Below are 26,632 nucleotides of genomic sequence, written 5' to 3'. Positions count from 1 at the left end.
TGCAGTGCGTGAGGGAGCATGATGTATACTGAGTATCTGAAACACATACGTTAAAGGAGATATGCCTATGTGGTGTGCAGTTTTGTTGCAATGTCTGGTACTGTAATTGTGTTTTGCTGGAGGCCTTCTTGGATGACTTGTTTTTTCAGCTTCGACATGAGTGCCAATGAATGAGAATAAAACCCGTTGTTAGTTTACAGCTATTGCTGCAGTTTGCTGTTCGTAATAGCAGGGTTGGTCACTGCTTAACAGACAGGAAAAGGCCCCGAGACCTGATTTGTTTTAATCCAATGTTAGACGGCACTGGGATCTTTATCTTCTGCACACACCACTTTCAGGGTCTACAACACTGTTTATTTTAGATTTTACAAGGTTTCTGCGGCTATTCGTGACCACTGACTCTTGTATGGCTCCGTTTCTACCAACCAGGACCAGGTCTCCTTTGTTAAGGATTTAGTAAACGCAGTGGCCGACCTGTTTGCTCTCTCAGCCATTCAAAACAGTAATGACAAAACTCGCAGATTTCTTAAAATAAGATTTTTTTTTTTTAATATTACTTATTATCATAAAGATGTATTTACACACTTTACAGAAATAGAAAATAAAAAACACAAAGCTACGCATGAAAGAAAATAAAATAATCATAAACATAATAATAATCATAATCATAATAATCATAATAATAAGTACTCCAAGAGCTAAAGCTTATCTTTTATAAATTAGAAACCAAAAGTTCAAATATGTACACAGTATTTGACCATTTCTGATACACTTTGCCCAGTTCAACATCAAACAGAGACTGTACATTTGGCCAGGCGGGAAATACCAAAACAGAGATGTGAGCCACCTGATAACAAGAGAAATGAGAGACTGAGCAATACACAATGTCTTTGATAGTTTTGTAATATACTATTACTGGTCAGACAGTAGGTGGGTGCAGGTCTTCCATAGTTCTTGAACACTTTATACTGTGGCATACATATTTTACAGGCTATAGGAGTATACACTGAATTACAGTGATCGAGCAGGGCTGGTCCGTCTTAACTAGGGAAGCCCTCAGCCTTCTGTAATTTTTTCAGGGCACCCAATCTGGTTAACTTGTGGATGGCTGAGCTATAGATAAATGGGCAGTTACAGCTATAAGATTTTGATGGAAAATGAGTGCTGAGACCATACTGGACATGCTGTATAAATAAAATCGAATGTGTAACATGCACTTCTTTTCGTTGTCATTCTCAAGACAAATACCCGTGGCGTTATTGAAACAAACTAACAAAATAACAAAAACTGATAAGAAGCCTTTCATAGTGGATTTTCAGAGTTGCGGCTTCACCCAAGCTCCCAAAAAACAACTTGGCACCAGCAAGATGGTTTTCTTTCTCGAGGCTGATGCGTCATTAAGAGACAGCGACCCATGCTTCCGGTGCCGTTTCTGACTATTTGTTTTGCCAGTAGCCCACCTGCTCCCCCCGCCCCCCTCCTCGTGTTAACTCAAATCATGCAGACTTTTTACTCCCACCCCTTACATCCCCAGCCAAATGCACATTATCACAAGTGAATAAGAGCAAATACATAAATTATAAATTCTTCAAACATACCAGTGAAACAAGTTAGCAAGTGCATAGGAACAAGATTACTCAGGCCTTGTGACTTAATTTAAAAAGAGAGAACAGAAATCGCTTTCTCTGATGTAAGCTCTGCTGGAAAGGCCATTAAGAAAATTCTGGAGCTTTCCGCTAAAATGTATTGGTTTACCATTTCAATTTTGAGTTTGTATGACGTAAGGCCCATTCATCAGATTTTTAGGAAATTGCAGAGTGCGTAGCACAGTAGTACGTATAAGTGTTAATGTATGCACCACGTAACCTGCAGTAGAGCATTTCTGAACCCCTATACAAAAGATACAGCTTTCGCCACTGTACACAGAGAGCCATGAAAACCAGCTTTGGGCAACTAGCTGAGAAACAGGAACAGTTGTCATTAAAAACAGGAAAACCACTATATACGAGGAGAATCTTAAAAACAAAACAAAAAGTTTTTCCAGCAGCATAATGGAATTGCAAATGTGCAGCCTCACAGTTCCATACAGTAAAGTCTTGAAGCAAAAGCAGGGAATGGTACATTGAGATGTGCTGTGTCCTCAAAACTGGGCCACTGAGGTGAATTGGGACAATGTGTGCTTTGGGTTTTGGGATATTTGGTTTCAGATTGTGACTTTTTTTTTGTTCTCATTCAAGAGAATTTGTCCCCAAGTTGAACTAATACTGATGGGGACAGAAAACTCAGGAACAAGCTGAAGCCCAGCTCTCGGCTCTCGTGTCTGCCGGCTCTGGAGAAACGTGCCCTTCTTTTACTTCAAGTCCCTTGGATGGACGGTACGGCTGATACAGACAGCGAGATACATTCATGAAGCAGAGTGTGGATACAGACGCTGCTCAGCACCTTAACACACAGTCCCAACACAGTCAGGGTCATGCCTGACCACTCCTCACAGTTTTACACCTCATCTTTGTGCGGTCGACCCCTCAAGAACCCCCCACCCCCCACCCCATCCCCTCTCCTTCCTCCACCCGCTGTTCCATTTGTCATTCAGATGGAAGGGCACTGTAGAACGCAACCCTCCTCTCTCCCCCTGACAATATCCTTACCCAGATACCCAAGGCAGCCCTTATAACTCTTTATTACAGCGGGATATTAATCAAACCAACCCAAATCATTTGGGAATGGATGAAAGAATAACAGTCGGAAACTAAAATTATTAGTATTCACTGTGCCTTAAATTTAATACATTTTTAATCAAGGTGAGCCAGGCGGGGAACATTATCTACATTGGTACGTCTGTATCTTATTAAAGGATGTTCCTGCAGGCAGCCAGAGGTGTTTGAAAAAACACAGCTTTTTATTTTAATTAAAAATGGGCAGGGAGAAAAAAGAAATAAAGATTGGATACGGTACGGTCTGCATTTTAGCTCAAATGTTCTCGCCTTTTTTTTTCTTTTTTTTTTTTACAAAAATATATATATATTTTTAATCTCTGTGATTGAACTTCTAAATAACATTACAAGCAGATCCACTTATATATAGTTATATAGATTTGGATCGCAATCAGTCACACTTGGCTGAAACTAAGGGGCATGTGCAAAATACTGAAATCGAATTCACTAAAGCCTCCAGTATCTGAATGCTCCTTATGATTGCCTTAAAGACCACTCATTTTCCTATGCTGCCTCAGTATTGCAAGTTATATGAAGTTTGAGATTTGTTCCAATGCTGCAAATCACTCCAGTCCACACTACCTGAAGGTATTCTTTAAGGGCATAATCTGTACTGCGAAACCCACAAAGCTAAAAGGCGACCGTACCCTATGGTGGCATTACAGTGGTTAGCAAGTATGTGGGCACGAAGCAAGAGGTGCATACATAGGTAGGGAGATATACACTCTATAGATATATACACATATATAAGTAGTACTTTAAATAAATGAACATAATAGAGACAGCTCTGGTGTAGGCTTCTAACACAGCACCCTGAGAAAAACAAAACAAATTCCAGTATGATGTAAAGGCATAGCGTCCCATCAATCAAAGGTCTCAGTCCGTTACCCCGAGTGTAACAGAAGTCTGATGCCAGTCGGTCAGAGAGCAGACAGTGCAGCGAGGGCAGGCCTTAGGGCTAGGTCACTTATATATTGAACTGTCAAGTAAATGTGTAGGAGGATTTTTGGTCTAATTTCTTAAAATGCTGGCTTCCTTCATTCATTTTTAAATTTTATTTTTATTTCCTTGTGATTAAGATTTTAAAAATCCAACATGGCAGCATCTGAGACTGTAAATGGAGGTAATCTGTCTGTTTCTTAAAAAAATAAAAGAAATTGGCAGCATTTTTCAGTAAATCATGATTTGGCACTTCATTAAAGTAGAGAGGGAGTCTGTCAACAACACAGACAGTGCTGGCAGGTTAACATTTTAGGGTGGTGTTGAATCTGCGAATACATGTATTATACATTGTAAAGGAGTAGGTGGATTTCTCATTTCGGTTTTGAAACAAATTCAGAATGAACTGGTCTCAGGTTCATGCTTACTAATAGTTCTCAGATTCAGTTTTACAACCGGCCAGGGTCAGAGCTAATCTGACTGAACCATCTGTGGTAGAGAGTGTGTTTAATATTCAACATAGAACCAAGTGATGATGAATGAAAATAAAAAAACAAAAAGCCCCACACATTTCTGACCCCCCCACCCCCCCAAACCCCACCCCGCCCCCTCCTACTCCTAAAGCCACAAAGAGCGACATGGCAATGGAATAAATGACCGGAATCACCTTTAATTCGAGAACGGGAATACCACACCTTCTAGAAGTGTCTGACGCTTTAGGACTAAAACTGATTGGACCAGGCTCTCTCGCGGGCCACACGTCATGCAAGGTGTGTGACTCTGGGGAGAGAGGGCAACGAAAGGGTTCTAGAAGCAAGAAAACACAGAGAGAGAATCTGGTAATTTGGGTGCCCCTCCCCCTCCCAACCCCCACCCCCATTCACAGAGCTGGGGGAGTTGGCTTGTCCTTTTGGGCAGACGAAGAGTTGCTTGAGAAAACTGTGAGGCGCTGTTTAGGGCACCCCTCTTCAGGCTGGGCTAGCCGAGGCCCCCAATCGCAAAGGCCCCCCAAGGCAAAAGGAAGAGCATAGAAATCAGGATCTGGGGGAGGGCGTTCTCGGCAGTGCCTGCAAGAAAGGGGAAAAAGAAGAGTGAGCCCAGACTGTGCCCAACCCCCACCCCCGCCATGCAAATGCTGATGGTCATTATATCACAAAGGTGACAAGGTTGGCCATGATTGCTGTTGTCAGAATCACAAGCAGAGTCTTGACAAGTCTTTTGAAGAACTGTCATCTATTCAGCAAATGCTTATTCTCAAAAACAAACAGGAAAAAAAATATCTGAAAAGTCAAGCAGTCGGGGAACACTGTATTTGTGTTACACATGAAATTACAAGCATGTGAGGGGGAGAAGAAATGCACATTAAACAACTAAAATAATTATATATATATATGTGTATGTGTGTTTATGTATGTATGTATGTATGTATATATATGATTTAGTGTCTTGTTCAAACTCGAACACTGAGGTTTATAACCTTGAGCTTGGAGCAAAAGAAAGATAAACAGACTTCTTTCACTGTAACAACAGGTGAAGTACTTGTGGTATCCATAGTTTGTGCCTGAGGTGTTTTGTGAATAATGTACTCTTTCTAATCTTTAGATTTTTTTTGGGTGGGTATTTTGTTTAATTGTTATTTATTTATATTTTTTATAAAGATTATATTGTTGGTGAAAAGCAAGTCTACCATCGTGAGAATGTTCTATAAGTCCCGACCAGTGACCGATAGACCGATAGGTGCTTTGCATAAAACAATGCTTGATGCATGATAAGATTTTTTTTGTTTATGGTTTTTGCTTATTGTTTCTGGATTTCACTTTAAATATTTATACTCTGCCATGATTTCCACAGCATATTGGCAATGTTTCTAATTTTGGCTGAGGGCATGTTTTTTGTAAGGACACACAAAACAAAAAAGCATTCTTCTTTGAAAATGACGTAACACAAATTTGGGGGATTAGAAAGTGATATTATTATCATTATATTTTTCTTAGCAGACGCCCTTATCCGGGGCGATTCTTACAATGTATCACATTATTTATACTAATTTGAACAGCTGGATTTTTTACTGGAGCACTCAGGAGTCCAGCATTGCTATGAAATTGTCTGTATTTTCAGTACACGCCCCAGCAGCTATAACAGGTCCAGCAGTATATGGGCTGCTGTGCATTGGCTCAGACAGGTGAGCTGTGTAGACCTGCAGCTCACTCTGCTGGATCCTTTACATGTCTATAGCCTCTCTTATCTAATTTCTCCACAAGTCTCCAGGTTCAAGAATAAACTATTTTACAGCTGTTTCCCCAATCAACACTAATCCCACTACAGGCCTTATCTATCGCAAAGAGTCCTGCATCAGTTCTTATGGGGGTGTAAAACTGGCGATGGGAAGACAGAGCAGTCTGATAGCCCTCCTCTCCACATTGTGGTCGGCACTCAGTAAGGCAGACTGTTGCATCAGTGTAGTAGTGCCATTGGGCACTACTACACTGTTTTATTATACTGGTATATCAGATTTTGAAATTCAGGCACTTCATTCAGGCTAATCTTTACTATTCCCTCCCAATGTAGCATAAAGCAAGCAGCTACACCTCTGCGTAGTGCACAGCTGTGGAAATCTGTCTTGCTCTGCACTTTGAAATTATCCAAATCCAGACGTACTAAGTCACAATTTTTAACTTGTTGGCAGATTCCTGTTTGGAAACGGCTTTGCTTTTACTGTGTTTTTATTATTGCTTTCACCTTTTAAAGCATAGAACACGTCTGAACTCGGCCCCCTGCCTCTTTTGTTCAGGCTGTGCAGCTCAAGGCCCTGTCTCCGACGGCAGCAATGTTGGTTTGGGAACTTGGGGGAGGAGGGTAGCAGGGGGGTGGCTGCTCCTCCCTAAAGACTTATTAATGGGAGCCTGGGCCCAATTTTCACTGGTCCACACAGCAAACACAGGGCACAAAGGAGCCTTTTTCTGAAGCTCCCATTGAGTTTAATCTTGGATCATTCCCCTTTGGTTGGAACAATACCCCACTCCAGCTGTTTCAAAAGACGTGCTTCCCATTAGAAGACGAAGAAGAAGAAGAAGAAGAACAAGAACAAGAAAAAGACAGAAACAGAGTATTTTAAGTTATAGTGCTTTCAGTATCAGGGTTTAAGGAGTGTGGTCCACCTGTCAGGATTCCTGTCTGTTCGCAGGCCTTCTGAAAAGTTAATTCCCTCAGACAGAGGCAGCGCTTAGTCTGCAAGCCGTGATGGACTACAGGGCTTAAGGTTTTCATAAGAGGGTACTTATCCAGGGAGGGATGTTACACAGGCCATCAGCAGAGCCCCAGCATTACTCAAGGCTTTTCAAATATTTTATTTTCTAATTGATGTAATGGACTGATTTGTTCTCTCTCCCCTGAGTGCTGCCTGTGCTGCAACTACAAAGGCTGTAAATTGTGACAGGCATTATAAAAAAGCTTTACATCCAGGACAATACTGTGTGTTCTACACATCCCTAGAACATATCGGTATTTCTGTATATTTAAGTAATTCAAATATCAAGTTGTCATGCTTATATGAAGAGAGCATGGATGCAAATGCAAAGTTTCAGCAAAGAATTAGAAGTATACAGCTGACGTTACTTTCTGAACATTTCCAGGAGCAGAATTGGTATTGGTAACCTTGTTTTTGAATACTTTGCTTTGTGGCATTCAGTGTTAGACGGTTGTGGACAAGAGTGGATCTCTTCATTCTGCTAGTAACTTCTTAATTTAGAAGTAGCTGCAGCAGTATATACAGATTAAATGTAACAGAGAACTGAGAGAACAGTAGCAGTAGATGGGTCTTTATTTGTAAATTCCTCAGTCAAGTAGATTATTACAAGATCCTGGCTGTGTTACCCTTTTTTCCCAGTAGAAGGCGGGCGGCCCTGTTGTTATAATACTGTCTTATAGGTAGGTGGGCTTGCTCTGGATGTAGGGCAAATACATGGCCCCATGTGATTCTCTATTCTCAATTTGGATACAAGGAGGCTCAATAAGGTACACTAGTATGAACTGAATTAGAAATCCGACCTGCTGTAGTGCTAGACACTGCATTCTTGGTCTTGTCCCTGAAGTGGTGGAGTTGAGACTGAGCTGAGCTTTGTCAGTAGCCAAGTAATTTTGTCTTTTTCATTATAGTACTTCCCAGCATCCTATGGCTAGTCTTAAAAGATTGTCCTGCTCTTTGAACAAGCAGAACTCCCTCTATCAGGATGGCATGGACTACTCAATACAGAGAAAATGGCAGTAGAGATACTGGCCCATGTTGACTCCACTGCTTCCCACAGTTGTGTCAATGTGACTTGTAGTGGATCTGTTCCAAATAGGTTGTCCCATCTCATCCCATAGATGTTCAATTAGATTGAGATCTGGTGACTGGGCAGACCACTGCAGTAAGCTGAATTCACTGTCATGTTTGTGGAACCATTCCTGGACACCACCACCTCCCGCCTGCAATGTTGACACGCATGATGGATTTATGTACTCATGATGCACACAGGAACACTCACACTGCTGCACCTGGCACCTACTACCATACCCCATTCAAAGGCACTTAAATCTTTTGTCTCGCCCAATTACCCTCTGAATGGCACACATACACAGTCTATTTCATGGGAAGAGCAGGTGTTCCTAATCTTTTGTACACTCATTGTATATCAAGGCAATATTTTAATAGCAGGCATAATTATAAGATTAATTCCCAGAAAGAAATATGCATAGGATTGTAAAACCTGGAAGAAAAAGGCTTTTTGACCACTGTCTCTTTCAGCTCCAACCCCAGAAAACCTATTTACTATGTCATTAACTAACTACACCTCCATCATTTGCAGTGGAAGGCTGCTTTTGCTTTGGTGTTAATTTATTTGCAAGGCTCTGCAGGTTGGTGCAGTGCTTTTGCCACCTCCCGTGGGGTTATGGTACCCTGCAGTGTCGTCATGTCTCGGCTCGGGCTTAAGAAATGGGAAGTGAATGAGTCTGCTCTGGCAATGGCGCTCTCGAGCTCGCTGGCATCCTGCTTGTTTTTCGGCCATCAGAGAACACGCTAGAAAGCTGTTATTATCAATCCCACAAGCCTTAGGGATCTCTTGTGTAGAGTGGCAGTGCAATGCATGGTGACAAAAGCAATGAGGGCACAACTGTGTGCTTTACAGATGCAGGTTTAACTGAATTGCATTTATTTCAAAGATATTTACATGCATTCAAAATATTTGTATGCATGAATTCTGCAATGTAGCACTCGGGGGAGCTTAACAGTAATGGATTTATTTCCCCCCTTCTTACTTTGCTTTTACCATTGTTTAGCTGAATTTGCTGTTTCTTAAATGCTATTCAGATTGGATAGGAACTATGACTGTGGAAAACACATTTCTCTTTTCTTTGGTGACAAGAATTACAGATAGCTTGCTCCGACTCAGGGGGGAGAAATCCAATATCCATATTTTTTTTAGGTGTAACACAAATCCGTAAAAGTCGTGTTTCAAATAAGTGCTTTTAATTAAATACATCTCAGAACATCTAAGTTTAGCTCTGAGAAATGCACCCTTGAAGGCGCTGTTATTAAGCTCTACAGTTCCAGCCTTGAAGTGCAATATATAGAGTTTCCTCTTCTGTAAATAGAACTACAGAAGTTAATAGAGCAAATTGGAAAGGGCAGGCTGAAGTACAATAATGTTATAAAGATATGATCCCTGGGTGCCAACAATAATTTAACTTTGTTGTGACTGAGTCTCCGGTTCCACTCTATCCTTATTGCTGTATTCTAAGCTGCCTGTCTCCCTTCCTGAACACTTGATCCTGTGCAAAGATAATTGCTTGCTGTACCTGTAGACCCAGTTTTGGTGTCTGGGCTGTAAGTTTTTAAAAAATACATAAAAAAAAAAAAAAAATGTCCTGACCTTGACATCACTAATACGTTATGTACTCTCTAACTGTACCAATACCATAAATGATCTCTTACAAAGATTTACAACCTCATTCCATTACACAGATAAATCAATTAATTCATAAATGTAATTGGTTAATGATTACCTTTCCATAACCTCCTTTAAAACAATATAAGGACCTGTTGTAAGAGGTAGAAGATAAGCTATTATATGAATTGAGTTTGCACTAGTGAATTTCCCTCTTGTGCACATACAGGAAATAGGTTTCAACTTGTGCATGTTTAACAGCTTTATACATTTTAAATACAATAGGAATTTTAAGAAAGTTTGGAAGGTTTTCTACCCTCCACTTTTTTCAATAACGTCATTAAACATTTGTGGCTCCTACTTTCCAGCATGTAATCATTATTTTAGCAATGGACTAGACATTTTAATGCCTTGGTTCCACTGGCTTAAGCGTCCGTGCCATGCCATGCCGTGCCGAACCCGTCCCAGAGCTTTTTTGTAAAACCAGGCCGTTATGAAGTCCGTCCCTCTTATGCGAGGAGCAGCGACTGTGGGTTTGGTGTGTTTCAAACGGAAAGCAACACTACAAGCCATAGAGCCTGATGTGGAAAGCCTTTTGTGTCTATTTTATTCTTTATGCTTTACATGATAGGAGGCCGCGTGATAAATACATGTTTATGTTAAGAGATATTAGGAAGGGCTAAATGTGTATAGACAACACTATATTCAGACAAGTCAGGCATTACATTACTGTAAGAAAACGTTTCCATGTGCAACAATAACATAAATATTTGCAATTTATTATTGTTATTGTTCTTGTAATCATCATCAAGATATGTGCTAATAGATATGTATTTTAAATGGCACAACTTCACTCCCTTAACTTATTACTCTTACTACAGATTTGTAACTGCAAACTACACTTTTTGACGTATTAATTTACATTGCAGACGTCTTTAACCAGGGCAAGTTACAGTTGAAACAAAATACACACGTTTCACGATTAATCATACAGTAACAGCAGCTACAATATAGCAGGTTAATTTAACTAAAGTGTGCACATTTCAGTCATGGCATTTATGGACTTATGGATGCAATTATTAAACAGAGTTTATGTTTTAGAGGGAAACCCAGATCTGCTCTTATTTATTCATTTGTTTAACTTGTAAATGGGCTCACGTTAACTAAATCGTGTTCGTCTTCATACTGATTGTCTCTGCGGGGCTGTTATACAACAGACCTGCACACCATCCACAGGACAACAGCCTGAAACACCGTCCAGTTGTACATAAAATATTAATAAAATTGGCTGCTACCAATCCAATTATTATCCTTCAGTTTGTTTTTAACTAGTCACGGCACTGCACCAAGTCCTGTGAAATCCATGTTCGCCAAGTTTTTAATACACTCTGATATTAACTGTAAGCAGTTATTGTTTCTGTACGTGGATTTCATTCTATGCTGCTATAATAAAACAAATTTGTTTGTGATCGCACACGCCACTTGAGATTATATCTTCCGACATAATGTAGCTGATCTCCTCCCTGTCTGTCTACAAGTCAAGCACACACCTCCGCTCCTGAAAGTGAAGTATTTCCTTAGTGGGCGTGACGGACGCTTACAGCCACGTCTGGCAGCAGATAATTAACCATCCACAAAACCTGGATGCGTCCGGACACTTAAGCCAGTGGAAACACCCTTTTAAGTGTCTGGGGCCAGATGCGTCCGGACGCGTCGGCCAGTGGAAATGGGGCATAAGTGTCCTCAAATATTTATATTCAATGAGATTGCATAGGCAGTAAGTTTCTGGAGACTGCGCACAATTGTGTTTTCTCTTTTAGAAAATGTACAAATATTCACCCTGTCTAAAACCTTATAGAATTGAATGAAATAATACAATTTGAAAACAGAAGGGTTATCTTTGCTTGAAATCATTGCTTTGATGATGAAACCTTATTAAAAATCAGGTGGATATTAAGCAAAAGCAAAAAAGCAAAAGTGGCGGGTAATTTAGTTGAGTGGTTCTGAGCAGTGCTGTGCGGTGCAGGCCTCACCTGTTCTAGAATGGCATGGGCCCCTTGTGAGAGAGGCGGGGTCGGGGGCGTCTTCTCTTCCAGCTGCTCGTCCTGTGGTTCCTCACCGGGCTTTGCTGCACCAGCTTCCTGACATTGCCCCCTTCCTCCATCTCCTTGCCCTGTTCTGTGGATGCCATGGGCCCTGTGATGGACAGACAAGATGGACAGCATTAATATTATAGATGTATCATATAGATCATCATGACCCAAGTACTGGAAAAAGTGGTTATTGAAAATTGGAGGATGGAGTGATCGATTAATGGATTTTCTCATACACACAGTGACTAACCAGATTATTGTCTGATCAATCCTTTAAAAAAATGAAAATAATAATCACCCTTTCCTTTGAAATGGAATTGCCACACAGAATGTGTAAGTGAAATAGAAGTCAATGCATACTGTTGTCAGATGACACTTTTCTGTGTGGAGCACAGATGTCTGACAGCCCAGCCCTTTTGCTGCATTGGAAGCCCTGCCATGTTAAATGCCTCCCAGTGTGCAGAGGGCTTTCTGTGTTAGCTGTGTAGACACACACGGAGAGGAGACCGCTCTCTGGACTCCAGAGCGAGCTGTGTGTCTGCGTTTGTGCTGACACACAGCTGTTTCCAGTCATCTTTCAATAAGTGACACTGGATCTTTTAATCTGCTCCTCAAGAGACTGCTTCGCCTACCTTTGGTGTACCTTTATGATGAACATTTCCCACTGAATTTCACCTCTCCTGTCTACCCAACAGTTGATAGTCCTGAGTGAGTGATCTGGAACATTCTAAGCTTGGATTCTGTTTGCCCAAGAAAATGTGTTGTCCATGTTTGCAGTCACACTGCTGCTGTGTGTTTGTGTTTTTTTTTTTTTTTTTTTTTTTCCCCAATGGAAAATTCCCACAGCTCAGACTAAAGAGAACTGTGCTATTGTAGCTCATTGTTACCATCTCAATGTTCCCTACCTCAGTTTCTTAAATATGTGTCACAAGTCTGACCATTAGCAGAGTTAATGATGAGCCCTGAATGATGAGTTTGTTTTCTCGTTTCCCTCCCGTTTTCTATTTACTGTTTAAATTAGGTAGGGCCTCTACATATATTTGCACAGTGGACTTGAAAAATATTCCTATGGATTGATTTGTAGTTTAAAAAAACAAAAAACTAAACTCTAATTTATATTTATAAATATAATGTATAACTGCAGTTCAATCCACAAAAACACACACACACATATATATATATATATTTTATTTCCCTTGTCATATCATTAGTTTCAGGAGGTGCTAAGCACACCCCTAATGTTTTGAATCCATACTTATAGACACATTAGTGGAACTGGTGGAAACATCATTCTTTATTATGTTTTAATTATTATTATTTTTTTTTTACAATAGTAACAAACTGAGAAATGCCAAGAAAACACATAATGATGGGTCCACTGTCAAAGCCTATGTGTCGAATTCCCTTAGACTCCCAATTAAAACCCTCACATTGACTATTCTCTTTTATACAAACTGGCAAAAACCGATCGCACAACAGCCTGACCATATGATTTGTGTAGTTCACAAGGTCAGCCTCCTTAATGAATAATCCACTAGAAACAGGTTTGAAGTCTATGGTGCTCCCAAAAGTGACATTGTACAAATGAACCTAGGAGGCCAATTATCAGGGGGATTTTGTAGTGATATTTTATAGGAGTTTCCAGGCAAACTGAAACTTGGACGAATTTGGTGGTGCTGAAGAATTACTCTAAAGACAAATTACAGATAGAGTACAATGTGTGTGTGTGTGTGTGTGTGTGTGTATAAGTATATATATACACACACACATGTAAGTGTGTGTTTAGTATGTATGCATCATTTATCTTCAGCTATAATTGCAGTGTTCTGTGCTTCCTCACACACTGTATTGGGAGTTCCTCTGGGCCCTCCTGTTCTCTCAGGAAACATCAGTCTTTTTTACATTTTGTCCACCTTGGGAGTCCACTCACTGCCTGCCTTCCTTTCAGGATTTCTGCATCAATCTTTGTTCTGCAATCCTGGCCTCCTTCCCAAGAACATCCACATTCCTTAAAGGGGCTTCTGTCAGGACAATCTAAATACCTCTGTCTTGGAAAAACAGAAAATCCCATTTGCGTTTTCCTGTCAAGAACCTGAATGACATCACTCACATTGTCTCCAGAAATTCCTTCTCTCTCCGGGGAAAAACCTGCACCATTTCTGTTCGATCATTAAGGAAGCTGCCACAGACGGCAACTTTTGGTTGATTGAATGCTCTTCACATCTATCGGTTCTTGAAACACTGAGGGCCTAAGGGTGTAACAGTTTTTCAGCAGTATCATTAAATAAACAAAGAAATCAATAAATCAATTAGTATCCTAAAAAAACTCCCAAAACGATCTACTTAAAACAATATGCATTTAAAGAGAGACAGATAAAGACTTTACTCACTGGCAGAATGTATTGCTTACGTCTGACTGTTTCCCTTCCAAGACTAAGTGTAGTATATGGCCTTCATAAAGAATAGGGACTCCAGCTAATTAGTGTTATTGGCTCATTCTGTGAATTCCAACTAATGTCAATCAATGGCAGATATGCTGATCTCTGTTATTAGATATGAAGTAATCTCCTTCCCATGAGCCTCTCTCTCTCCCTCTCATTTCCAGGCCTGGCACTTCAACAGTAAAAATGTATGCAAGGAGAATTACATTTTGCAGAAAATATTATATCAGTTAAACAAGACACTGTACAGAAGCGCCTTCTGCACATACCTTTGGTTACAAAGGAAATTAAGATCTGTTTACCCATTCATACCATACATGTGTATATTTCCTTATCCATTCATGTCTTTATTTTGTTTGTGTTTTGATATTGTATCTGTTAATGAGCATCCTTTTCCTCTACTGGGTATCACTGGGTATCTTAAGCTACATCTCCATCATCATCTTTTATTGAGAACGAATCACTGCATATTTGTTTTGAATAGCAGGGGTAATTTGTTCACATATAAGAAAGTCTGCAGCACATATTTCAGCATCTCTTAAAAAATAAACATAATAAGAAATAATCTTTCCTCCAGGCACCTAATCCATGCATTATTCTGTTATTATGTCGGCTACAGAAAGAGCTATTATAGTTTGTATCTTCTGTCTACATTCAGCTTGGTGTTTTAGTTTTATTTTTGATCTTGAGGACTTAACGTGTTGAAAACCTTCAGTGTGTTAATCAGTAGAAAGAATTACAGCCTACTCTCTGGGGCCCCCTGGAAGTATTCACTGAGACGCTCACTATAGCTAGGGCACATCTAGACATACTTAGGATATCCTGCAGTTGGGAAAAATCTCTCTTATCCTGCAGCGATGAATACAACACTTAGAACATAGTCTGATCTAAAGCTCAAAACCTTAATTGCTCCTCAGAATACAAAGTCCGTTGTTATAAGATTATGGCACACCTCTAATTACAGTGTGAGGGATTGCAGGCACGTGGAACGCTGTCATTCTCATTGGCTCTGCTTTTTTACAGAGCCAGTTTAAATGTCGCTGGTTTACAGAGCTGCCATGCTGTGTTCAGCCCTCTCAGGAGCAGATATCCAGAATTTTTTTATTTTTCATAATATGCACGATGCCCTGGGCCTATCTAAATATCTGATCGAGGAGGGAAATCTATACTTGCGCATGAAACAGATGGCCACTCTTTCCCTCTGGTCAGTAATTCACAGATTAGGGTTTAATAAAATGAGAATTTCAGGAATGCTACTATGGTGCTGTTACTGTGCCGTTGTGAACAGAGGAAATGTTGCATTGTTCGCTGGACTCTCTCCAGAGCGATGATGAATGGCCAGTTGCTCCAGTTTCACTTCTGGCTCCTGCTGCAGCACACTCCTTAGGAACTATCTATTATCTTTTTCATTTCATTTATTTTTTCTTTTTAGCTTGTATAGCTTTTAAAATCAGAGGCAATGCTAATGCTGCCTAAAGACATGCATAGTAAGACAAGGTTACAAGATCCCCAAAGCTTTGCCAGGCAGAGTTGTAAAGTGGACTGGTCAGCTGACCACTTGGCTAAATTTGTGGGCAAATTGCTATCCTTTGTACCAGTTGATAATTATACAGAAATAATTAAAAACACTTCATTTTATTGTTTTATTCCTTACCCTAATACTAAATGGCAGTCATTTAGTACAAATCGACTGCTCCGTCCTAATCTTCCTGTGGATGTTTGGCGTTGCTGGTATTTATTGGCTTTGGCTTATTTGCTAAGAAAATAAAATCTATTGTGGTCCCTGTGAGCCCCAGTTGTACATGTGTTTCCTTGGCTTATAAGCAAAGAGAGGAACGCATGAGCCTTCTGAGATCATAGACAATCTTCTGGAATAAGGCGACTTCAAAGCCCTTGATGGGTAAACAAGCGGCCGACATTGTGTGCAAATGAGCGCACTGGATTGGAACTCAGGGCTCCAGTAACCATGGCGAGTAGTGCGCTGTCATACACCGGCAGATCTGCAGCACTGAGGGCTGACAGCGTGAGATTAAGCCTTGCCATCCCATTCAGGGGGCATTGTCTGCCCGATAATTGATCCTGGCAACAGTTAAGTGCCTTGTGTCAAAGGTGAGGGGATATTCTAATGGGCCTAAAATTTGTTTTTAAGAACTAAAAGAGCCAGTGCGTAAAGGCATATCAGTGATCCAGTTCCATTTGATCTTCGTAGTGACGGAGCCAGAGTTTAATATACTTTGGGAAGGCCCAATTCTGAGGTATTTAACCCTTTAAATGACAGTGCTCGACTAATGGGAGTTGTAGTTGCTGTGCCTGTTTTCTCATAATCCCATTACATACCCATCTCCCCCACCAATTTCACTGAACGAAACATTGTTTTAAGTGTAGAGTGATTTATGTTGAATATGGGTTCATTCTGAACAACCTGGTATTAATCTCTTCATTGAAAAGGGCTGTGAGCACATTTCCTACATGAACGATCTTCAGCGCTAGAGGAGAATGTGCATGAAGACAGAAGGAGGTAATAAATAAGAGGAGGCCCTTTTATTCTGTCCGTCTTGCTTGTTTGGCGCATCATAGTGTGTGGGGGGGATTTCTGACCTCCAGCCTGTGTTGCCTTTCACCCAATCATCTGCTTTCACCTTCTCCTTAGATCTCACTCACGAAACTGAGGGGAACAGCAGGAGGTATGAGGTGAAATACGTGCGCTTGTCTGTCTGTGTCTGTGTCGGTGCACAGTCTCTTTATCTGATCTCTCCCTGTCAATGGAAATATTTAGAGGAGGTTAATTAAATGTAGTTTTTGAAAGAGGAAAATCTTTGCTCGTCCGTGTTGCACTGAGATTAACGAGAGGCAGCTCTCCAAAGCTGTGGTTGAAGACTTCCAGGGCAGTTTTCACCGGCTGTCTGAGCTGGCTGACCTTCTCACCTGTTACACTCACACGCACTCACTCTCTCCACAACTCTCATCCACCGTCCCTGACACGCAGCACATAAAAATAACAACATCCTTTGAATGAATTTGAAGGTCTTCAGATTTTTTTTGTGAAATTATAGTGGGAAAATGCTTATTCCAAAAGGGTTAAATGTGCCGATCATCTCCCAAGAAGTCTCTGTAGTAACTGACTATGAGGATTAATAGGAGTAGATGCAGGCCGTGACTATGAAGCAGCCACTCAAGGAGTTTTTCACAACTGTACCTGATCGCAGCATAAATGGAAAGCTTTGCACATCTTTGCTTGGGGGGGGGGACTGAAAAAAAAATCAATTTTGAAATGTTCTCCCTTTTGAAAGGCAGAGTCAATGCTGCTTATCGCTTGCCTACCAGTAACTCAGGGCCTTGGCAGAAACTGGTACCAATCTCTTGCGGACTTTCAAACCATGTTTCCATGGCAGCGGCAGTGAAAGGCGCTCAGTTAGGAATAAAAAGAATGACATTGTCAGTTGGAATGAATCAGGTTTCCCAGTTTACAAATTTCTGTGCACAAGCCCTGCATCCGTGATGAGTTGCTCGCCGGCTCTTTAACCCCTTCTCCTGCCAGTGGCCCTCGGAGCCGCGCCCATCTTGGCTCTTGGCTCATTGTGATTGTGATGAGTGTATTTTGTCGCTGCTCTCCCCTGTTTGATATGCAGCATTGTGCCGATGCGATAATACTGGACTTGTGGGGGGAAAGAAGGCCAGCTTTGTCCGCTGCTACTCCACAGAGGAAAAGAAAGTGCATGAAAAGCTGAAAACACTACCATTTCAGACTTAACCCATTACCTGCCAGGTAAATACACTACTACCACACCAGCCATTAGAGCAGTGCCGACAGAGCAAGCAGTGGGTTGCCCAGTATTCAGTCTTCTGATCATTATGGGCTGCTTCCATTGACTAAGGGATGTGTCTTTTGCTTTGCTAGGACGTTTTGAAACCTGTATGCCAACCCGCCGTTTGATCTGTACACTTATGAGCTTAAAATGATTATTCAGGATTTCAACAATAAGTAGAACAATAAAAAGCATGTTACCTAAGCTGTCTTAGTCACACACATGTTTAAAAATTACAAAGGCACCAGTGAAACTCAATTAAAACTACTGCTCCTTCTGGTTTACTCCAGCATGTGTTCATCTCTCCTGTAAAGCTGTTTTGGCTGTTTTTCGTAACTGTTTGTAGATTCAACCTGGTACACGTACTTCTGTATGCTTAATATTTTTATAGTATTGCTTTGTTAAAACAGAGTCTGAATAAGACAATGGTGATACCCTACTCTGTTTTCTTAGAGCAATGTTGTGGTGAACCAGGACCTAGAATGGCTTGAAATTTGAGTGGCTTGAGGTGAACCTGAGTGCAGGGAGCTTTCTCAGAGGCTGTCAGGCTAATTCAGAGTCCAGGGACTGGTTATGCAAAGCATCTTAGATGACCTGGGTCCTAAGCAGGGAATACTGTCTTAAGGAGGATTTAATTGTGAACACAGCAGCAGTGTTTGAGCCTGTGGAGCCTCCCCACAGTGGGAGCCAGTGGAGGTTCTGCCTAATGCTAATAAGTGGGTAGGTGCAGGCCTCAACCCTAATCTCCAGAGATGCCCGGCTTGGGGAGAGGGATCTCCTAACGACCTGTTTCCATGGGCGCACTAATCAGCTGTGAACCGTGGCCCACCCCCTCCCTCCACCTCTCTGTGTGTGCTATTCTCGGCCTAAACCGGCACGCTTTTTGAGAGGGAGAACTGTGATGGAGTGTTGCGGAGGCTGTCCAGGGAAATGATACCATTAGCCGCCAGTGCAAGGCTACAGCCCTCCCCCCCGGGGTCTCACTTCTCAATATGTTCATTCTGAAGCGAGCCATTGCCTGCGTGTGTCAGTGGGTATCGCTGACTGTAAAAACGGCCGCCCTGATTAAAGCATGGCAGCTTGTTTTTCCTCATGAGATCTGGACAAGATTAAAGTGGCGATTAGGATACAAGAGGATAACGTGTTTATCAAGAGCGGGTACACTTAAACACATACAAATGTTGGTCAAGAGCCTGGATATTTTTCATTAAAATTTAACTAGAGGCTGCGTGTGAAGTGCAAAAAAAATAATACTGTAGTTAGCAGCAGTGAATTTTTTAATATTTATAACAGACAGGTCTCTAGAGGTGAGGACATGAGTGGTGCTGTAGGTGTGACAAAATAATTATCTATCTCTGTATGCAGGTCTGTATGGACAGGCAATTAAAACCCGACATGGTTGCAAAGATGAAGAAATAGAGATAGAAAAAATAAACTTCCCTCATATCTACCAATATGACTGTCCAAATAATAATGTGTCATGGCAAAAAAATATATAATTCTTTATTTGCATTTATGTTGATATACATTTACTAATGCAGTCTATATCACTCAATATAAATTGCTCAGAGTCAGACATGCAATACGTGGTGCATTCCAGAATAAATTCTTCCTCGCTCTTTTGTTCTCTGCTACTTTCATAAACAGCTATGTACTATATAGCGCTTCAGGGGAACGAGAAATTGAAATTAAATATAAAAGCTCTGCTGTAGGCTTTAAATTGTTTGGGAAAAGAAAAGTAGCAGCATTTAAAAGCCCCTCAAAATAACTAACAGTATTACATCTGGAAAAAAACAACAAGAAAAGATGGCAATTTTCCCCTGTAAGTAAATGTGTGAGGCCAGCAGCTGGCACATCATTAACTTGACTTCTGTGAGGATCCCTGCCGTTCACTGAACAGAAAAAAACCTCTTCTCTGCATAATTACTGTCGATGATGACAGTTAGAGAAGATTTCAGGTATGCTTGCGGGATTCTGGGCTGCCTGCGGAAATGAGGGAGTCACAAAAACTGATGCAGCCACATTGAAAGGAGAATAAATAAATAATAAATCACCTGGACCTGACTGGACCGCAACAACGTTATGAGCTCATTATCGAATTTTCCTGCACAGAATTGGAAAAGGCTTGTTGAGCTTAGGGTTTTCAGTTTTATTTATTTGTTAAGTTATCAAATCTTTCAAAGGCACTGACTTTTTTTTTTTTTTTGTGGAGGGGAGATATAAACATACAGGGTGTAAAACAGGCATCTAAATCTTTTGCCCTCGAGTTTGAAGTTCAGTCAGATTCCCAGAGGAGTGTTTTGTAGAGTGCTGAAAAATGCACTAGCCTGTGCAAGATCCCTGTTTTAAAGATCCCAGAGACCAGGTGCCCATTTTTCAATTTTTAATGCTTTTAAACTCAAAATGAATTGCCTGGCACAATACCTTCTCTGGTGGAAAAAGGATTTTGGAAATATGAGAAGTGTTTAAACTGTAATCTGATGTGCTTTTTAACACAATTTGATTTGATTAACCAGAAAGATGTATACAGTTTTGTCTACCTGTCTGCTTTGCAGAATGGAAAAAGCTGTCTAAGGTAGGAGAATTGTTCTTGTTGAAGTGAGATGTGTTTTTCTTTTCCTATTTTTAAGTCCTTGCCATTCTAATGAACCTCATGTGTGACTTTTTTTTACGCTCAAGTGAAATATTCCACCATTGCAGGTTTTGCAAATGGACCGTGAAAGTAATTAAAGTGGATGCCTTCATTGACTTTAAATATTTATTCAGCAGTTAGCCCTGCAGTTAATAAAAATGTCCACTCTGATTCTATCGGACGGCAACAACTGTAGCTATGCTTAGGTTTATGAAAGGGAGCAATAAATCATTTGAAAATCGTTTACAATTTCTGGGTTTAATTAAGTCATCGAAAACGGGAATTCAGGTTGCTGGGACTTTTGGTCTGTGGTGAGGTGGAAATAAAGGCATGCTAATATGGTGGCAGTACAATCTCCTGGCAGTTCTGCTCCACACTGACAGCCAGGGAGGAAGACTCGCAGCCAGATGCAATGGATATGACTAAGGCACACAGTTTTAGGCTTTGCAAGTCCTTCCTTTTATTATCACAGTGTGTGTGTTATTTCTTTTTTCCACCTGCAAATTTGGGAAAGGCAGAAAGACCACCAGCTGTGAAGTTTTACAGGCCTTTTTAATATTTCAGAGCCCGCCTGCTCCTTAACCACCGAAAGCCTGCAGAACATGTTCAATCCCTGGACCGCCTGCTGTCTCGCCTTCTCTCTCTCCTTCTCTCTCTCCTTCTTCCCCTCGCATTTGTACAAACTTAAGGCCAAGGTGAGCACTCCGATTTAGTTATTTTAAGGTGTCTTTTGCAGTGTTGTATTGAAATCTCTCCAGAGCAGATGTCTTTCAACTTTGCTTCTGTAGCTGTTCTATTATGATGATGATGATGATGATGAGAATTCTAGCCTCTTTTCAACTAGGTTTCCGTATACACTATCGTACTTCATGTACAACTACAGGAAACAGACCAGCAGCAATATTGTTACAATTTCCCTTTAATGAGAGCTGTTTGGGCTCCTACCCAGAGCATTGCACGGTGCCTACTACGGTAGGTCATGTGGTCAAATAGCTGCAGCAAATTGCTTATTGTCACAGGCACTAGGCAGCTATGCATAGACATCTCTTCTGCTTGTGCCCATGTGAACACAAAAAGCAGGCATGGATAGCAGCTTAATCAAGGTTGCAAGGTTTTTAACGTTTATCAGTATTTTAATAGTAACTTTAAGGACAATAATAGTTATTTAACAGAAGCAGGAGTCTGGTAAGCATGGCTAATCTTATACACTGATTTAAAAGGACCTGCAGTTTTTTAAACACTGAAATGAATGAAGCTGCTCATCATTGGGAGTCCGTTACATCTCTAAATATGCCAAATTACTGTGGACCAATCAGCTAGGGAGCACATGGTTGGTGGGGTGGGGTATTTTACTGCAGGGACACTCAATCTCCCTCACTATGCTTTCCATCACTGTTAATATAGGATGCTATTCCCATTAAGATAAAACAGATGCATCCAGCTTGCCACACAGGAGTAAGGTGCTGGCAGGCGTGTACTGCTGTAAATTGGATCTTGATGAAGTATACTAAACTTCCCCTTCATTCTCCCATTTTTCTAACCCGGCTGCTCACTGGCTGTGCTCTCTACTGCTGTTGCCTGGCCTTTAATTGCTGCTGCTCCCTTATTCCCTGTCTGCGCTGGATGGAGGAAATCCAGGTTATTCATAAAATAGATTTGAACCTCTGACCTTGTTGGAGAGACTCAGCTGCTGTCTGCCAACAAGCAGCGTGACTCAAAAGATCCACCGACTGATTCCATCTCATCCTCTAAGAACAACCACAGTCCATCAGTGCTGTATTTGCTCACCAAGATGTTATTGCAAGACATCTGGAAAAGTTTGAATGTTTTTTTTCCTCTTTATGACCCCTATAATCACATTTGTAGAAGCAAACACCTCTTTCACATTAAGCAAGTACACCCTGTGAACGGGAATTATGATTTAATGCTTCCTTTCTACTGTTAGTATAGCTCCATTGATGTGGATTCACAAAATATCCCCGCTCGCTTTGAAAGGAAACATTGTGCGCCTGCAGCTTTCTTAATGAGCCCCGTATTTATTGTCCCGGCCTCTCTGTGGCTCTCTGTGACCCAGAACGTACGGCTGCATGTCTGAAACATCTATGCTGGCGCGAGACCCTACTCAACAATACATCAAAGTTTAATACAGCATAATAGTAAAGCTGACAGATTGCATGAAAGTGGACTTTTGCACGCATAGGCTTTTCACAGACTGTGGCCAGGATCAGAATGGAGCCTCGCTTTAGAAAGCTCACCTGTTCGATCAGGGCTGCAAGATAGAATGTCATCCATGCGTCTAAAACTAGACATTTCAAGAGCTTTCTTTGTTTTCATTTTAGTGATCCTCTTTATGCACACCAGTGAATTAAAGAGATTTATGTAATGTTCCTGAGATCATGAAGGGTACACAGTGACAGCACCAAGATCCATCTTTTAAGGACAGGTAGAGTGGCTTGGACTGTCTTAGTCTGGCCTTTGAGGTGAGCCCAACTCTCTCTATAGGAAAATGCATTGTAAATACCCATGCATTCTGCTAGTTGTGCAGTCACTGTGCAGGGCTTAATTCACCTTTCCATTTATAGCAGTGTTATTCTGCAATAGAGATCCATTAAACAACAATGGTGAGACTCTATAAATGTCACACAGCCCCCTGTATGGTATGATTTTCTAGACCCCATGCTACATACTGCTTCATGTATCACTAAAATGCCTTTTCTGACCTAACCAAGCCGAATCGGGCTGATCTTGCCTGTTGCATTATCAGTTCAGTTACCTCTCTCTGCCTCACCCAAAGAAAAAAAGCACTTGACACAAACACATTCTGCAGCCTGACATGCAAATGACTGGAATAACTTGACATTTGTAGCAAATCAAGAATGAACTAGGAGCATTGATCTAAAGATGAAAGGCTTCACACTCATTGCCTACACAGCGAGCCTCTCCTAACACCTTCCCTCGACAGCAGACATCAGATGCCGTTTAGTACGGGCAGATGCAAGCTGCACTGACACCGAGAGCTCTGTCAACAGAGTTAATGTTCCCGGGGACATGCAATGGCACAAACGCAAAGAAGCTTGACCTGAAGCGAGCTGCCTATTCCTGGATTGCATTCGACAGCGCTTCTCGTGCAAGCCATCTGAGACAATGAATCACACACGACGGATGCTCGATGCTAAACATTTGCTCCCCGAGGCATGTAAAATGACACCTAAATGCAGGGTAATCATTTCCCACGGAGTCTTGTAAAAACAGCGGTGGAATTGCAAGGGTACAATGAATGCAAGTTTGCATGTGAAAAATACATTCTAGTGTAATACTTGAAATGCAAACGAGCAAAGGATGGAACACATGCCACCAAGTGCCCATTGATATTAGGGTGTCAGTATTTGCATTCATTTGCAAATTTACAGTCTTCCCAGCTCAGTTGTACAGTACACTGTTAATGTGCATTTAAAAGGTTGATTATTGCTCAAATACCAGGTTTCTTATGCACCATCTTACAGGGCTACTGTGATTTAACAAATTAGAACAATTATTCATGCAAACCATATGAGTGTCCTTGAAATGCTGTCTAACTGCCACTGAATGCAGTTTTATGATGGTAAATATCTATTTTGTGTTATGTGAGCCAGTGCTAGCAGCAATTCGAATCCCTCTGATCTGCAGTGACTTTACTATGGTTTTCTGGGTGTCAAAGTAATGCAATTGTATTCACCATTGTTTAAAATCCAGCTTCTACTTTTATGTTTAAAACAATCATTGTCCTGTACATGTGTGAAAATAAAAGCATTTTTCCCAGTACAGACTTCTATCACATGAGAATAACAATAGAATAACTGAGGGTGATTTTAGAAAATGGCTATAGGTATACACAGAGAGACATAGAGGTGCATTGATATTTACAAATAAATATGTACACACCCATTATATATGATATATATAATGTGCTATAGAAGTACTATGTACTATATATATAAATATATATATATATATATAATGTACACACATGCATAGATGTATAAGCTGTCAATCATTGTAAGTAGTAATTTTAAATGTATAAAATGTTTAATATTTATAAATATCAATTAAATGCAAAAAAAAAAAAAACACCAACAACAAAAAGCTGAATATTCCCCAAACAGACCATAAACCTTTCGAGCCAAATAGGTGCATTTTATCTCTACAGCAAGTTATACAACTAAGCAATCAATAGCCATTAAAGTTGGGGAAAAAATCTAACAAAAAACAAACAAGAAAACCACTGCACTGCAGCACAGTATATGACCAGGTGCCGATCCTCTTATGGTTAGAAAACCTGAAGGCTAAGTGGCTGTGTAACTACAGAAGCCTGGCTGGACCTGTTCTGTTCTAGGAAAAGAAGAAGGCATCGTAGGGAGTCTGGACGCAACAGCCAGCTCTCCCTGACTTACCAGCACTAGCAGAGCACAGCAGAGACACCAACAGCACAATCACCAGCGTCAGGATCTTCACATTCATTTCTGCACTCCCCTCTGGCACTCCGTTAGTCAGTAGCTAATATAGTGGTGTGTGTATGAGAGAGAGAGAGAGAGAGAGAGCGAGAGAGAGCGAGCGAGGGAGAGAGAAAGGGAGAGGGAGAGGGAGTGTTTGCTCCTGAGGGGAGACTGTGCGTGTATATGTGTGTGTGTGTGTGTGTGTGTGTGTGTGTCTCTTTCTGTTTGTGTATAAGCGTGTGTGTATCTGTATCTATATATACATAATATATTTATATATCTGTATGCAAGTGTGACAGCGCCTCTCCGAGACTGAAGGCACGTCTTTATCTGAGCTCTCCCAAGGAGGTGTGTTTCTCTCGGAGAAGTCAGCCGGTGCCAAGTTCAGCAGAGCTGTGAATGTGCTGAGAGGCAGCCTGTAGCAGGTTTTTGTATCTGAGCTGTTTGCTTTGGATAAGAAGCCTGAGTCGGTCATGTGGCTTATGTATCATTGACTCTCTGGGTCACGGAAAAGGGGCCTCCCCACACACACACACACACACACACCCTCGACCCTCCCACAGAGGACACAGACAGAGAGAGAGGGAGGGAGGGAGAGAGAGAGAGAGTGAGAGTGTGGTGTTCATAGTTATTATAATAACCAAACAGACAGTCATCTTAAAAAGATACTCTTTCAGTTAATTGCTGAAAACGTCCAATAGTATCCAGAAATTAATGCAATTGCATACAGAGAAAAGAGGAATGAGGGAGTGTGGGGGGCATTGAGAGGGAGGAAAGAAAGGTTTGTGTCCCAGTTGTATACAACAAGTTTCTGCAACCAGTCTCTGCCCCATTTCTGTCTGTTCCTCCTTGTCTTGTTTTTTCTGAAATGCATAAAATAAATAATTTAAAATTAGTTAACCTCCCTCCTGTGAAAACTCAGAGCAAATTATAAAAGAATAATCAGGCATTGATTTATTTTTATTTTTATTTTTTAACTGCAGACTTACTTGAAACCCATATGGTCCAGAATCACACTACTGAATCTGAGATTTGTTGTTGTTGTTGTTGTTGTTGTTGTTGTTTTCTCTCTCTCTCTCTCTCTCTCTCTTTAAGTAATATTTAAAATCATAAATATACAGGTCTGGAAAGAATTAAGAGACCACTGCAATGTGTCTTAAATCAGCATCTCTACATGTATGGCAGCCACTCCATTCCATTCATATTTGTATTTGGAATTTGGCAGAAATGTTGTCAGTAGTTTATAGAATAAAACAAAAATGTTCATTTTACCCAAACGCATACCTGTAAATAGTAAAACCAGGGAAACTGATAATTTTGCAGTGGTCTCTTAATTTTTTCCAGAGCTGTATATATAAAGATGATTTATGTTTTCCTTTCTCTCAAGAAAAATCTCCTCCCTTTTATTCTCTCCAAATAATGTTACTAAATTTGAGGAGCACAAAAAGGGCAAATTCTCTACCTACACTGACATTTTTCACATTTAAACCTTTAGAGATGTTTTCAGAAAATAGTTTGCAAATGTGCACACGTTGTGTAGTATTTGATTTGGTAATACTGAAATGAATCTCGGGCAAGACTAGAATTGCAACACTTTCTTATCGGTTT

The 26,632-nt window shown here is 40.8% G+C and overlaps 1 protein-coding gene across 1 annotated transcript; it reads right to left on the bottom strand.

Moving 5' to 3' along the window:
- Positions 1-606: 606 nt before the first annotated feature.
- On the bottom strand, positions 607-25,478 carry apln (apelin). Its single transcript, XM_066715067.1, has 3 exons — positions 24,983-25,478; positions 11,614-11,776; positions 607-4,720 (listed from the first exon to the last, which is right to left on the bottom strand). The coding sequence occupies exons 1-2, from the start codon at positions 25,047-25,049 to the stop codon at positions 11,619-11,621; spliced, it is 225 nt and encodes a 74-aa protein (XP_066571164.1). The 5' UTR covers positions 25,050-25,478; the 3' UTR covers positions 607-4,720; positions 11,614-11,618.
- Positions 25,479-26,632: the final 1,154 nt, after the last annotated feature.

Source organism: Amia ocellicauda, chromosome 10 (genome assembly GCF_036373705.1).
Source record: "Amia ocellicauda isolate fAmiCal2 chromosome 10, fAmiCal2.hap1, whole genome shotgun sequence".
NCBI classification, from domain to species: domain Eukaryota; kingdom Metazoa; phylum Chordata; class Actinopteri; order Amiiformes; family Amiidae; genus Amia; species Amia ocellicauda.
Note: the sequence above shows the minus strand (reverse complement) of the source record. Positions and strands in the feature narration are given on the sequence as shown.